This window comes from Thermobia domestica, chromosome 18, assembly GCF_964235325.1.
Source record: "Thermobia domestica chromosome 18, izTheDome1.hap1.1, whole genome shotgun sequence".
In the NCBI taxonomy this organism is placed as follows: Eukaryota; Metazoa; Arthropoda; class Insecta; order Zygentoma; family Lepismatidae; genus Thermobia; species Thermobia domestica.
The window spans coordinates 161153903-161167547 of NC_137471.1; the positions used below are offsets into that span (position 1 = coordinate 161153903).

Below are 13645 nucleotides of genomic sequence, written 5' to 3' on the forward strand. Positions count from 1 at the left end.
GAAGGCTTCGTAAAGATGATATATGCTATTTGTGTGAGGTAGTTTCATATAGATTTCATTGGGTGCTTCAATTACCAAATGACACCTGGTGTCATTCTTTGGACCTGTTGTGAATTTCGGTTTTACTTCTTTCTTTGGCAATTCCACATCGTTATCTTCCAAGTTTTGTTCAATAATTGTAGACACAATATCTGTCTTTCATTTCTGCCGGTATATTATATATAATGACCAATGGTCTTTTCTTCCTTTCTTCTTCTTAATTTTGAATTCTTCCCTCACCTTTTTATTTATAGATATTTTTTCTATATACTCTTCATTTTCTGTTTCGACTATCAGTGAATCACCCACCGGCTTGACAGAAACAACTTTAACTCTATCCTTAATTAGATTAAAAGACTTCACAAACTTGGTTTGATTTTTGATGGACTCATTCTCCTTTCCTTTTAGAAATATGACTGGCATTTGTTTGGCCATTGCCTCTTTAATTGCTGTAGCTCTTACCGTCTCCTTTTTTTTCTATTTCTGCAAGGTTTTTTGTCTTGGGATCAGCAACCGTGCAGTATTTTGATTTCTTAATTTTTCCTCAACAAAACTAGTCTAGTCTTAAGTTCACCGTTTTCGTCCTTGAGTTTTTGATTTTCTTCCTTAATATGATCAATGATTCCCTCCATCCTGGATTGGTAGATGAGCCATTTTGTTAGTTCTTCTTTAACTGCAACTATTTTGGCTTTACCTTTAATCACGTCGAGTATATTATCAATAAACTTGAGGGCTTCTTGATAATTACTCATACCTATAGAGCAACTGTCAACCTCACTCTGAACACCTGAGTTTTCTTGTTCACCTTCTTCTCGTGATGTTCGGGGGGGGGGATTGATTATTCTTCTCTTTTCTTTTCTGCTCGCGGACGTTGATTTAAGTTGGCCATAATCATCTCTTCATAACTGCCAAAACTACTCTTGGATAGTCTTCCGTCCGACTGACTCATGTTAGTCTTCTAGTGGAGACTCCCAAACTATTAGGACTGATCTTAAATGTTGGGTCACTGGTTGTTACTAGTTTACCAAATATTGAGACCAGTTCGTATTTTGTAGTCACACTATACCTACTATAATGTTCTTTCCCTAATCCCCGCCTTAAGAGAGTTTTTATTAAAACCATGCACGTGTTCTTACTGTGATGTTTACTACAGTCTGTTATGTGTGCTGATAACAGGATTAGGTTCTACTTACGTGTCTCCAATGTCAACATCTTTATTTGTCCATGTCTTTTAATGTAATAATTTACATCTTGAATTAAATTTCGCCTTTTTGCACAGTAAATAAAACGGGCAAACTAATATTTGCAAGATTGACTCGGCGGTCAGATGGCTAACGCGTTGATATCTGGGATAAATGGTCGTGGGTTCAACTCACGACAGATGAAACATTTTTCTTTCTAAATATGTTTCTATATGTTCACATGTATTATTAATATTTGTTTTCTTGCATTTCTCGTATGTTATTTTAGATCATGTGTTCATGGATTAGGGTAGCTTAAATCAGGTTTCGTTTTATATGCTTACACTTTCGTAACTTTTCTTCAAAATTGACTTTTATATTTCCACATTTATTAATAATGATTTGTTTATTTCAATTTTAGTGGTCATGTGTTAGTGGTAATTAGGTAACAATATGTTCGCATAAAATATAGAACCATGCCATAGCACGATGCCATACACAGCAATGCGTTGCTTTTCGTTTATTCAGAATATTACTGCGAGAGTATGCTATGCAGCTGAGCCTTTTACTCACTGTTAGTGCCGGTGGTATCAGTTTTCTGAATGTAGACTCTCTGTCAAATCACGTGTTTGGCCACACAATATGTGTCAGCATGGTTAGGGTTTCACACTAACTCCTATTCAAAGCGGATCGATTGAAACGAACAATTTGCGGTGTTAATATTTGTCATCATAGGAAGGAAACGTTAACTAACAGTAATAAACGAATTGTACAACCGATTGAGCGTTTGGAGTGGAAATACCACAACCCACAGCACTTTACCAAACTGGAAGTTGTTCAAAGTTTCTAAACACGTAGTTTCAATACTGATTTCTGTAGAGTAAGGACGATAAGGAATATCGGGATAAGGTTTGGTAAAATTCGTTTAGCTTTTCAAGAATAGGCCCATCTTTTCCGTTAACCCTCTATCCAAACGGTAAGCATTTCAAGTTAGCCATTTCCGCTTTCAGCATTTACCCTTACGGAACGGAAAAGGTAACAGATACAGAAAGGCGGCTTTCTGCAAACAATTGAATGTTTAAATTGAACATATCATGATTACCCATTGAACTCTACGTGAAACGGAACATGGTTCAGATTTACTATTAAAACCGGTTTCATTATCTTTTTGAACTTTTATTGCCATACAACAAAAACGATAGCATGTAACAAGATTCAGTTTTCTGCAAGCGTATGAATATAATATATAATGGCAATTCGCGACACTGCCAAATACGTAAGTTGTTCAAGTTTACCATTAGATTCAATTTTAATACTTATTTTCTTAGAGGAAGAATGCTAAAATCCATCAGGTTGCAGTTTCTTGTAAACGACACTCTATTTAAATACTATGTTCACTTCCTCCGTTGAAGTTCAGTCAAACTGGAAGTGATTAGAATAAACCGTTTCTGGTTTCAATGTTTATCGTCAGAAAACAAACACAGTAACAGATAGTGAGAAGCGTTTTTGAAAGCGTTTTAGCGTCTTAAACATATCTCTACTATTTGCAGCACTATATCAGAACCACATTTGCTTCAAACTTACAATTATTTCTGGTTTCAATACTGATTTCCGTAAAGCAAAAGTGATGAGAGATATTGATATCTGGTTGTGTTCAATCGAGTAAGCTTTCCGAGTAAACGATCTATATTTCTTGTTGAAGACCTGTTCAACCCTGAAGGGATTAAAATTATCTGTCTTCAGTTTCAACATTTATCATTATAAAACGAAAATGGTAACAGGTATCGAAGAGCTGTTTTTTTTGCAAATGATTAGTATTCTCGTTATCTGATTTCCATATACAAATACTGGATAAGATGTCGAAAATCTCTTCTCTGATCGGATCAGCGGCGCAACAGTACGTTCTATTTCCTTCCCTAACTTTCTATTCAAACTCGAAGTGCTTCAAATTAACGATTTTTTCAACATTTATCTCTATACAAGTTAAAGAGTAACGCATAGCTAGTAATAGTTTATGAGATGGATCCACCTTCCAAGGAACAGATTCTTTTTTGATCTTGTTACTCTATATCAACTAGTTGTTAGAGATGTCCTACTTGGAATTTAAGTATTGTATTCGCATATTTTGGGAAGCATTAGTTTCACATTGTGAAACGATATTCACTTGTTTAAATTAGGTAAAGTATAATCCTTGTAATACACCGCAGCAGGTTGATACTGTTAGTCATCCATTAAAAAGTTGTGGCTATGTAACAGATATTTGGCAGAAGTTATGGGAATGGTTAAAGAAATAATGCCGCATTCACAGTTTGTCCTTCACTGCCATCAGTTTAAACCTTTATCTTGGTTTGAAATGTTATCCTATTAGAAAAGAATGCTGTTATTTTGATCTTCAGCAAATGATGTATGACACGGCAAGTTTTTACTATTCCGACATTTACGTTGGATATTTCACACATTCCGCTAACATTGTATCACTTCTTCATAAACGTAAATATTTTACCATGTTTTTATCATCTTGAACTAGATCGTGGTAGTTGTTTTTGCGTAAACAACGTGTTTCTCTGAGATTTTTAAACACTTCCTTATTTCCATTTGTATGGAATACGTTGGCTGATTCATTGTCTGTACTAACTGGCTTATAAAGAATAGCTGAGGATATCAGCTCTCTGCTAAAGCCGAGGTGTTATAATAAAAGCGTAAGTTGATGAGTTTGATTCTAGTTTGGGTCAATTTTCTGGTATATAATTATATATTCTTAGTGCATGAATAGTTATTTCCATAAAGTTTCGTCCCATTCATTAAACCTTATTTTGCATGCATGTCCTCAAAGTTTACTAGTTTGTAAAATATTAAGGATTAATACCTGTAATATCACTTTGTACGAGACATTTGCTTTGGATGTATGTAATTGTTAGCTGTTGCTGTAATGAATTGTATAAGTGGTTAGAATAGACCTACGATGCAGCTAGTTTTACTCCCAATCGATCAGAAAGGTTAAAATATCGATTGACCAGATTTACAAAATGTCATCTTAATCTCAACTGCAAACAATTCTCAAGAAAGACCAAATTGAGAAAAGGATGATATTATCTTCTATTTCGCCTTTAATTAAATTTAGTTGTCACAAGTCGAGGGTATCAATTTATATCCCTTTCCAGCAGTACGACTCTTTTTTAAAAAAGGAAAAAAGACATTTTTTTAACTAATCTAGCATGATCTACCGATCCTCATAAATGTGGTTTAGTTTTCTTTTTTAAACTAGTGGCTTTAGGGAAAAAACCCTGCACAATTGTGTTCTGCTGATATTGGATATTTTGATCACTCTATCTCTGTGTACAATTGTGTACGTGAGAGCTGAAATGGATAAAGATGCTTATTAACAAGCAGGAAAAAAGATTCGTTAAATTTTGATTAACTTATTTAGCGTGATATGAACTAAAAGAAAGTTAAGGTTGTTATATGTAGTTAATGCTTACAATAGGAAGACATCACATATTTTTACAGATATAATGAAATCTATATATCTACTATTGACGTGTCAGGTCGCTCGTGTCAGTAATACGCAGGGAACTGTAAAATTCTTGTGAAAGGTTAGTAGGTCAAAAGAAATGGATAATATTATACAATACGATACTCTAAGAATGGTGGTAATAATCCAAGTTTGCATGGTTTAGTGTAGGATGATATTATGTTGAGAAGTTAAATTTGTTAGGTTTCGGACTTCGCGTTTCGTTAGTCAACTGGTGAATGAGTTCCGTATACTAGACTTTAAGGTGAAGTATACATTTTGTTTTCTTGGAATTTTAATATTTCCTTTTAAAATTACACAGTGCAAATTACTATGAGAACTTCAAAGGAAGGTCACGTTTGTTGCAAATAATTAACTGTTTCGGCCTTCATTCATAATTTCTCGAACGTGTGCTAAGTATGTTTTACCAGGTTGTCGCACCTGATCACGAGAGTGCGAAATTTGCAACAGATTACGCCTAAGACCAATATTTAAATTAAACTTCCAAATTTCGCAGATCGTTCAGTAAATACAACCGGTAGCATGCTTTTGCTTATTGTCCCTGATTCGGGATTTTTGCAGGATCTGGATCATAATTCTTACTTTAATAAGATATGGACCAGTTTCAAGAAGGAAGCATAAGGGACTTTGTCTGAGGTAATAAAATTTACCCTAGTCGACTTTTAATGCAATTATTCTTAATAGATGTTTCGTCGCGTGTCTTCCCCTCAAGAATTCTCCTTTCTCTTTGGAATATGGCCCCTGGATGAGTTGTTCTTACGTTTTCTTATTTTACTTCAGTAAAAAATAGGATTATTCTTATATTGGCGTAAAAGCCCAAGGGCAGTGATGGTTAAATTCCCGGGAAAATATTTTTCGGGAATATTTCCGAGAAGATTCCCAAAAATGGAAATTTTCGGGGAATTTATGTACAATCAGAAATAAAATTGCATTACATTACTATATTATAGTTTCAAAGTTAAATTCGTTTATCAAAGTACGTTATTTCTGTTGTCCCCAGAGAAGTTTTTAAAATGTATATTCTGAACGATGTTGTGTTATTTTATTAATATTTTATTATAATTAGAGAGTACGCCTAAATGGACATTTATTTACAATATGTTCTATGAATGTAAGTGTTTCAAATATATTATAGTAAGTCCACATACTTTCAAACTGTTAAATTTACATGTAAGTAGACTTTCTAAAATTGACTCTACTACTGATATATACAAATTAAATTTTTAAATGTATTAAACAAATTAGCTTGGGTAACATCCAGAAGACACATGTCCCACCATTTTGTCAACATTTGCGCATAAATATGTATGTTTACAATATTTGGAAGATACTTTCTTATGTTTATAATTTAGCATTTAACATTGCCACACACGACCTTACTTGCTACCTATTTCTCGAATTTCATACGTTAATTCACATGTAAGAGAAGTCCGAGTATCTTTTCAGAAATTCGAGTCAGAGATAGGAGACAGACCGACGTCTATTACTAACAGTCGTTCAGGGCCTGTCTAATAGTACTTAATCTCACTCGACTCTACATTACAAAGTGGTTCGTTTTCATCATTTGTAAATTAGTACTTTCCTACCTTTGCCTATTTTTTAGCTTTGGCAGGCCAGTTTCTGCACCTACTTTTTGCGATATTCTAATCCGATGCGGTTGTTTTATGGTTTCATAGGTTAAATTAAGTTACAAACATTAAATTCAGACGGCATTGTAGAGCGAGCGCTAGCGAGTGAAGGCGGGATAGAACCCCGTAGGGCACGTCGTTTTCTATCTTCGTTGCCAAAACTTCATTTTCTTTTGTCACAAAAATCACTTCCACTTATCTTTAAGGTTTGTACAAATTCCCTACTCCTCCCCCCAATAAGTTGTGTTCGATATTTTCTTGACGAATGAAGATGGAACTTAAAACTCATATTATTTGTTATATAAAGTACAGTCAAAGAAATTTAAATTTTTTAACTTCCAAATTCGTTAAAACGTAGAAGTAAATCATAATATGTTAAAATAATGTAATTAGTCATAGGGTTATTATAATTGGAAGATAAAGTAAAGAAATGGAAATAAATTTCTTCCCGGTAATTTATAGGCCGGGGGAAGAAACCCGAGCATTTTCCCATTTTTTAAATTCCTTCCCACCGGGAATATTCCCACTGTCCATCACTACCCAAGGGGTTCCTCGGAGGCACCCTGTTCAGTTTTAATGCCATTATTCTTTATAGATATTTTACCCCGTGTGCTGTGCTCTAAAATTCTTCTATCTCTTTGAAATACATCTTCTGATTGCCTTTGCCAAGCATTTTTTTTACTTTACCTCAGAAAGAATAGCGTTATTTTTTATGCTAACGTATGGGTGTGCCTCTGATGAGCGTATTGAAGTATGCACTTTTCTAATTATTCGATACTGTTCATTGTTTATTACCATTGACATATGATTTCATAGCAGTGTAGTGACTAGCCTTACCTATTAATGACGGAAAATAGAAATAATCGAGGTGAGTTCCGGTAGCTTGTATATGGAGCAGGGACCCTCAGAGGCACCTCTTGGGCCTTTTAAAGTTAAAACCAGCATGGGCTCTCTCGGATTAAGTATAAATTACTTTTTTTTTTATTTTCAAATGGTTTATAAATGTCCATTGTTTATGATAATATTAGGCATATAGTATTATATAATTTTTATTCCGTCAAGATTGTGTTTAAAGAAAATATATTATGTATAAGGTCCTTAAAACTACGTATATATGCTTAGGTTAGAGTGCCCATAGTCATCTTCTTTGAGTATTGTATTGTACTAACGCGGGAATGAAATATGTAATGTTAATGTGAATTCCGGAGAAGACGTAGTGGTTTCTCGATGTTTTTGCAATGAAGTAGAAACCTGGATATAAGTAAAGAAGTACGTTCGAAAACTAAAAAGGCATTATTTGAAAAAGAAATTATGAAGAAGCTTTTCTTCCCATTAGTTAATTCTTAAGTCGCATACTAGAAGCTCTTTTGCTGTTTTTGCCGTTGGATGTGTTATAATATATATATAAGTCTATAACTTGATTTGAAGTTAAATGGATTTACTTGGTAATTTCAGAACATGCGCTTGAAAACGTAGTTTTATTAAAATTTCTTGTATGCTAGCAAAATTGTGATCACTTACCAGCATCACAGAAAACATGATGAAGTTATATAAATTACTTATTAATTTTATGTCATGTATTAAATTTATATATATAAAAAATCTACGGAAATTACCCGTTTTAAAGTCGTAGGGCGTTGATCACTTGCTCACAGGTATGGAGTAGAGATTTTGTATGACAAATTTCACCTCCCTACCATAATCCACTCGTCAGATACATTGCATTTTGCCTAAAATTTAAATCTGTTCTCTTACTCGTAGGACCTTCATTCTACTGACAGTAACCAAAAAAGATAGGAAGAAGTTTTCTATCTAAGATACATATGTGGCTAACTACAGTGTAAAATCTAATTTCAATCTAATTACTCATTTCCGCAGCTAATGCTACATTAGCTAGATGTCGAGCTTGTTTACTGAGATATAATATCGTCGAATGAAAACCAGAGGAACGTATCTTCAAAAATGCTATTTTCATATTCTTCATGTTTGGACACAATTTTGAAAGCCCCACTTGGTGTAAACGGAACGTAACCCCATCTGTTCTTCTTGTCGATTGTCTGTTTCAATGTAGCTCAATTCCCATTGCATTAAATTCACATCTTTCTAAGAAAACAATGTTTTTGTCTTCTGGCTTGTAAACCTTCGAAAATGGATTAACGTTCATCTGGTTCTTGATCGGCGATATGCAGATTGTTCATCTTCTCCCTCTTGAATATCGTATTTCCCAAAACACTGGTGCAAGCGAAAGTTTTTCAAAAGTAAAAAAGCTAGTGTGAAGTGTCCTCTCTCTAAAGAGAGAGTCCCGTCAAAATACAATTTTTCACGTAAAAATTTAATCCTCCTCCTGTCCTTATGATAACCATTTAAATGAAAGTTACATGATAAAATGCCACTTAAATATAGACACTCAACATATTAAATATTTTATTTCACACATTTCGGCTTCCTATAGTGTGATGCATAACACATTTCTTGCATTTTTTGCTATTTATCGTGTAGCATTTATCTTTAAAAGGCCATTTTAACTTCTAATGTAAAAAGAAGACAATAATAACTAAAGTGTTTCACGATGACGGTAACACTCCCAGGCATTGTTTAAAAAAAAAGAGGATTAGCAGGTTTCCAAACCGAGTATAGAATTTTGATTTCTCCGAATGGAATTACGTCAGGTTATTAGAATTTTTTTTTTTTTTTTTTTTTGAGCAGAAACGTACAATAGCAATAGTAATAATCTAAGGGTGACGAAGGTGCTAATGCTTGTCCAGATTACCTTAACGTGGACATCTGGAATCATAATTTCACGTATTTCAAATAAATAGATAAAAACTACAAGAAATTGGATACTCGCCGCCTCTCAAAAGTATTTACTTAATACGCGGATTAAGTATGTATCAGATGTAACCGCTTAGCTATATATCGATAGATGCAACGTTTGTATTTCGTGTTAATGTTTACTATCTCAAAGAATCAGACTACATTAAAAACACACGTAGGGATTGGTGTACTGATTCAAATGACATATTTTGTGCAATATTATAAAACTTTTTATACCTTTCCTTGTTTTTGTCATCATCACATTTTTTGTAGGGGTAATTGCAACAAGTTCTTCTATTGCTAAATTTTGTGACACAAAAATTAATGATATATAAATATTTTAGTGATAATAGATCTGATAACAATGGAATTTTTACACTGATAATATTGAAATATTTATTCCATAGCACAACATAAATACGTTCGTATGTACTACATACGTAAAAGTATGTAGCAAATTACATACTTTTATTTCGAGAATAGAGAGGTATGGAAACACCTCGAAAGTTCTCGGTTCCAAATTTCTACAATAAACAGAACAAAAATAAACGTAATTTTATATTGAAATATAATGTAGTATTTCATTTTTGGTTGTTACTTATTAAATTAATTCACGCTTCCTTGTTTATTGAACCGGTTACAGGCGCTGCAACGAATATGATCTTCACAGAGAAGTGAATACGTGCATTATATTAAAGGATGCCAATTCTCATTCAGATGAGAAATCTTATAGTACGAAGCAGTTGGACAAAGGAATTATACTGTCACGTTTCTCAAGTAGTATGGTAACACATAATAGTGTAAAGCGTGGTACGTACCGAAAGAGTGATAAACGCAATACTCAAAGTTTATCTTCGTCAAATCATAAGTCCATAAATAGAGCTGAGAAATCCCACCAGTACAAACAGTGTGGTAAGGAATATAGCGTACGTTCAAGTTTGGCTAGAGACATGTTAATACAGAAAGGAGAAAAATCGCACAGATGCAAAAAGTGTGGAAAGGGATATAGTAACCGTTCAAATTTGGCTACACACATGAAAATCCACACAGGAGAAAAATCTCACACATGCAAAGAGTGTGGAAAAGGTTTTAGTCAACGTTCGCACTTGTTAAGTCACATGTTAATCCACACAGGAGAAAAGCCCCACATATGCCAAAACTGTGGAAAGGAATTTAGTGTTCGTTCAAGTTTGTCTAGACACTTGTTAATCCACACAGGAGAAAAACCTCACATATGCCAAGAGTGCGGGAAAGGATTTAGTCAACTTTCAAGTTTGGCAAGACACAAGCAAATCCACACAGGAGAAAAACGCTACAAATGTCAAGAGTGTGGAAAGGAATTTAGTGATCGTTCAAATTTTGCTAAACACATTTTTATCCACACAGCAGAAAAACCTCACAAATGTGAAGAGTGTGGAAAGGGATTTAGTCAACGTTCAGACCTGTCAAATCACATTGTGATCCACACAGGAGAAAAACCTCACAAATGTGAAGAGTGTGGAAAGGGATATAGTTTTCTATCAAGTTTGGGAAGACACAGGCTAATCCACAGAGCAGGAAAACGTCAGTAGTGTGGAAAAACAATTTACGGTACTTTAAGCTTTGGCTTCTCACAAATTAATCCACGCAGCACGAATACGTCACTCCAATGAAGATGTAGATTGATTTGGTTGGCGTTCTAGTTCGGCTACACATCTTGATACACACAATTGCCAATTCTCATAGAAGCCTAGAGTGTAGGAAGGGATTAAGTTTGCATTCAAGGTTAGCAAATCATATAACTAAACAGGTGTAAAACATGTCGTAGGATGAACTTGTTTAGCACTGAAATTTGGGAAGAGAAATATACATAAGTGAAAAATTTCATATATGCATTGAGTGTGGATTTGTATTTGCTATAAGTTCGAAAATTCCAAGACATTTGACCATAGAGATAAAAATCTCAGATACGGCAAGACTCACGTGAAAAGATGGTCAATACGATGATCATCTTTTGCAACGCACATTATGCATACACAAGGGAAACATAACTACCGGAATGAAAAACTAAATCGTTCTAAATGGGTTGAGTAATTTTCATTGAAATTAATGTTTGGAGGACTGAGCGTGTCAAAATTATGAAGAATGGTTTGGTAGGAATTTGTTCTCGGAGAGACATGATATCCCATACACGTAAAAAGTGTGTGTGCAAAAGTGTGAAAATCCTTTTCTTGAATTCCATATTTGGTTAGTGAAAATACATTAAAAGATATGTGACGCGATTTACTAAAATATCATGCTTGTACATGAGAGGATGTTGTCAAGTTACACACATGGGAACAAACAATCGCGAAACATCTTGTCAAAAGTGTACGACAAAATTCGTTATTATCACGTTCCTTAAGACAAATGTTTACATACAGATGACAAACTTTGTAGGTTCCAAGAGTGTGGCAAAATATTTTGTTAAAATTCACAAATCTAAGAGATAATAGCATAATGTACCTGTAATAGTAATCACAGTAACTATAATAATAATAATAATACGTAATTCATGAGAAGAACTATTCACAGGAGCTGACCTAAGTTTGTTTTGGTTTTTGTAAAATTATTGCTTTGTAGGAAGTTGCTAGGTATGAGATCTTCCGTAATTATGTTAATTTGTTCAGAGGTCTTAGAAGTCGCATTGAATGCTTAGTCAAAGTCTTTGTATTATCTGGGAAATTTAGTTTTGTGTCAAAAGAAACTCTGAGATCCTTATGAGTATTGATTATTGAGATAGCCAAATCGTTTATGTTTTATGAAGTAAGTAAATATTTTTCTTTACGGCTGATGTTATGTTATGCATTTACTCTTTCGGATGAACTTTACGCATTCGGGATGACCTTTTAGAAGCCACGTGTTACACAAGAAGGAAATATTATCAATTTTGCTTTGAAGCAGCTTGTGGTCCTCTATTCTTTACATTTCTTTGAAGATTTTGCAGTTTTCTGGAAATAAGAGTATTCTCTTAAAATTCGAGTTGAAGCAGCTAATCAAATCAATACCAATATCAATAAGAGTGTTTGAATTACGCTTCCTTGTGCTTCCTCTGATGTTAGGGTTAGAAATTTATCTTACCGAGACGACTTTCTATTCAACAACGATATAAGTGACCCATGAACACAGAATGTATTGGAAAGTTTGTAAATTAGATTAAAATGGTTAATGAATTCGAAGACACTAGATTAACCGAGATAGACTGCGTCAAGTTTTGCATTGTTGGAATGTTAATGATGTTAGTGAGGCAAGAGCTATAGACATAAACCATGTTGAGTTGTGTTAAAATATGGAGAGGTGACTTTGAAAACTGTCTTTGATAATTTTCTCGTCGCAGATGATCGATGTGTCTGAGAGAAGTGAGACATTGCTTTAGGATGACTTGTGATTTTTCAATCCAGATTTAAAATTGGGAGACACGGTGTCTTTTCCAAGGAGAGAAAAACAGGTTCCCCTCAAACATCTATTAAAAATGAGCGAAAGTGGAAAAGAAATAATAGATGCTGTCGAACACAGAGAGGTGTAGCTTATAATGACCGTGCGAGCGGCTCTCTGAGGCCGGAGAGAAAATAAGAGTAACTCATCCTCTTTAGGACTTATATATGAGATAAAGAATTAAAAAGGGACGTACGTTCATTCTGGTTTTTAGAATTTGTTACAAAACTATTCATTAAAATTTTGTACTTTCTTAATTTTCTGCACTTGATAGAGCATTGTACACCAGAGGATGTGTGTTAGAAGTTTAGATCTAGATCTCGTAAGAAACTATTGTTTAGTGTTGTTGATGCTGGTGTCTGAATTCTTAAATTATAGTAGGTATTTACATCTCAATAGCTTTTTCGTGTGATGTCTTATATTAGAAATTTATATATATTTACATCCGCTAATGATTATGAAACCAAACACTATTCCTAGCTTTCTTGCACCCACTGGAAAACCTGAAGTACATTAATATTTATTTGCATATATTGTTATTGTACACTGTTCCCATAATGCCCACCGACTTCGATTTTACAAAATTTGAGAAATAAATTTCACTTTTTATTTGTGGTCAATTTGAAGTCATTTTGTTATACTACCATTAACAAACTCATATACATCATATTACGGATCAATCATTATGGAACAATTTCATGTGTTATACGCAGCAGTGGTACCAAACTTTGAAAGTTTCACTTACAACTTTCTTCCTTCTTCTTTTTTAATTGATTTTGTGAGTAATGGTGCATTCAGTATAAAGGTACAACAAGATTTTTTTTCTCTCTCTCTCTCTCCCTCTGTCTGTTTTTTTTTATTTATTTCCGGCGTAAGCGTGTGCATACTACTAGGTATATATTCGTGTGTACATATGCTAGTGTGTGTGGCGGGGGTATATGAAGTATTAATTGGGACGCGTAGTAGAACTTATCGATATTGGTACGTACATACGAGCG

General features: G+C 34.0%; 1 protein-coding gene across 1 annotated transcript in view; it reads left to right on the forward strand.

Annotated features, from left to right (window-relative positions):
• Positions 1–13089, forward strand: part of LOC145675818 (uncharacterized) — a 32714-nt gene extending 19625 nt beyond the window's left edge. Inside the window, exon 2 of the mRNA XM_081746541.1 lies at positions 9838–13089. Within this exon, the coding sequence (XP_081602667.1) occupies positions 9838–10765 (928 nt within the window). The 3' untranslated portion in view covers positions 10766–13089. The remainder of the gene's footprint in view (positions 1–9837) is intronic.
• The last annotated feature ends 556 nt before the right edge of the window (positions 13090–13645 follow it).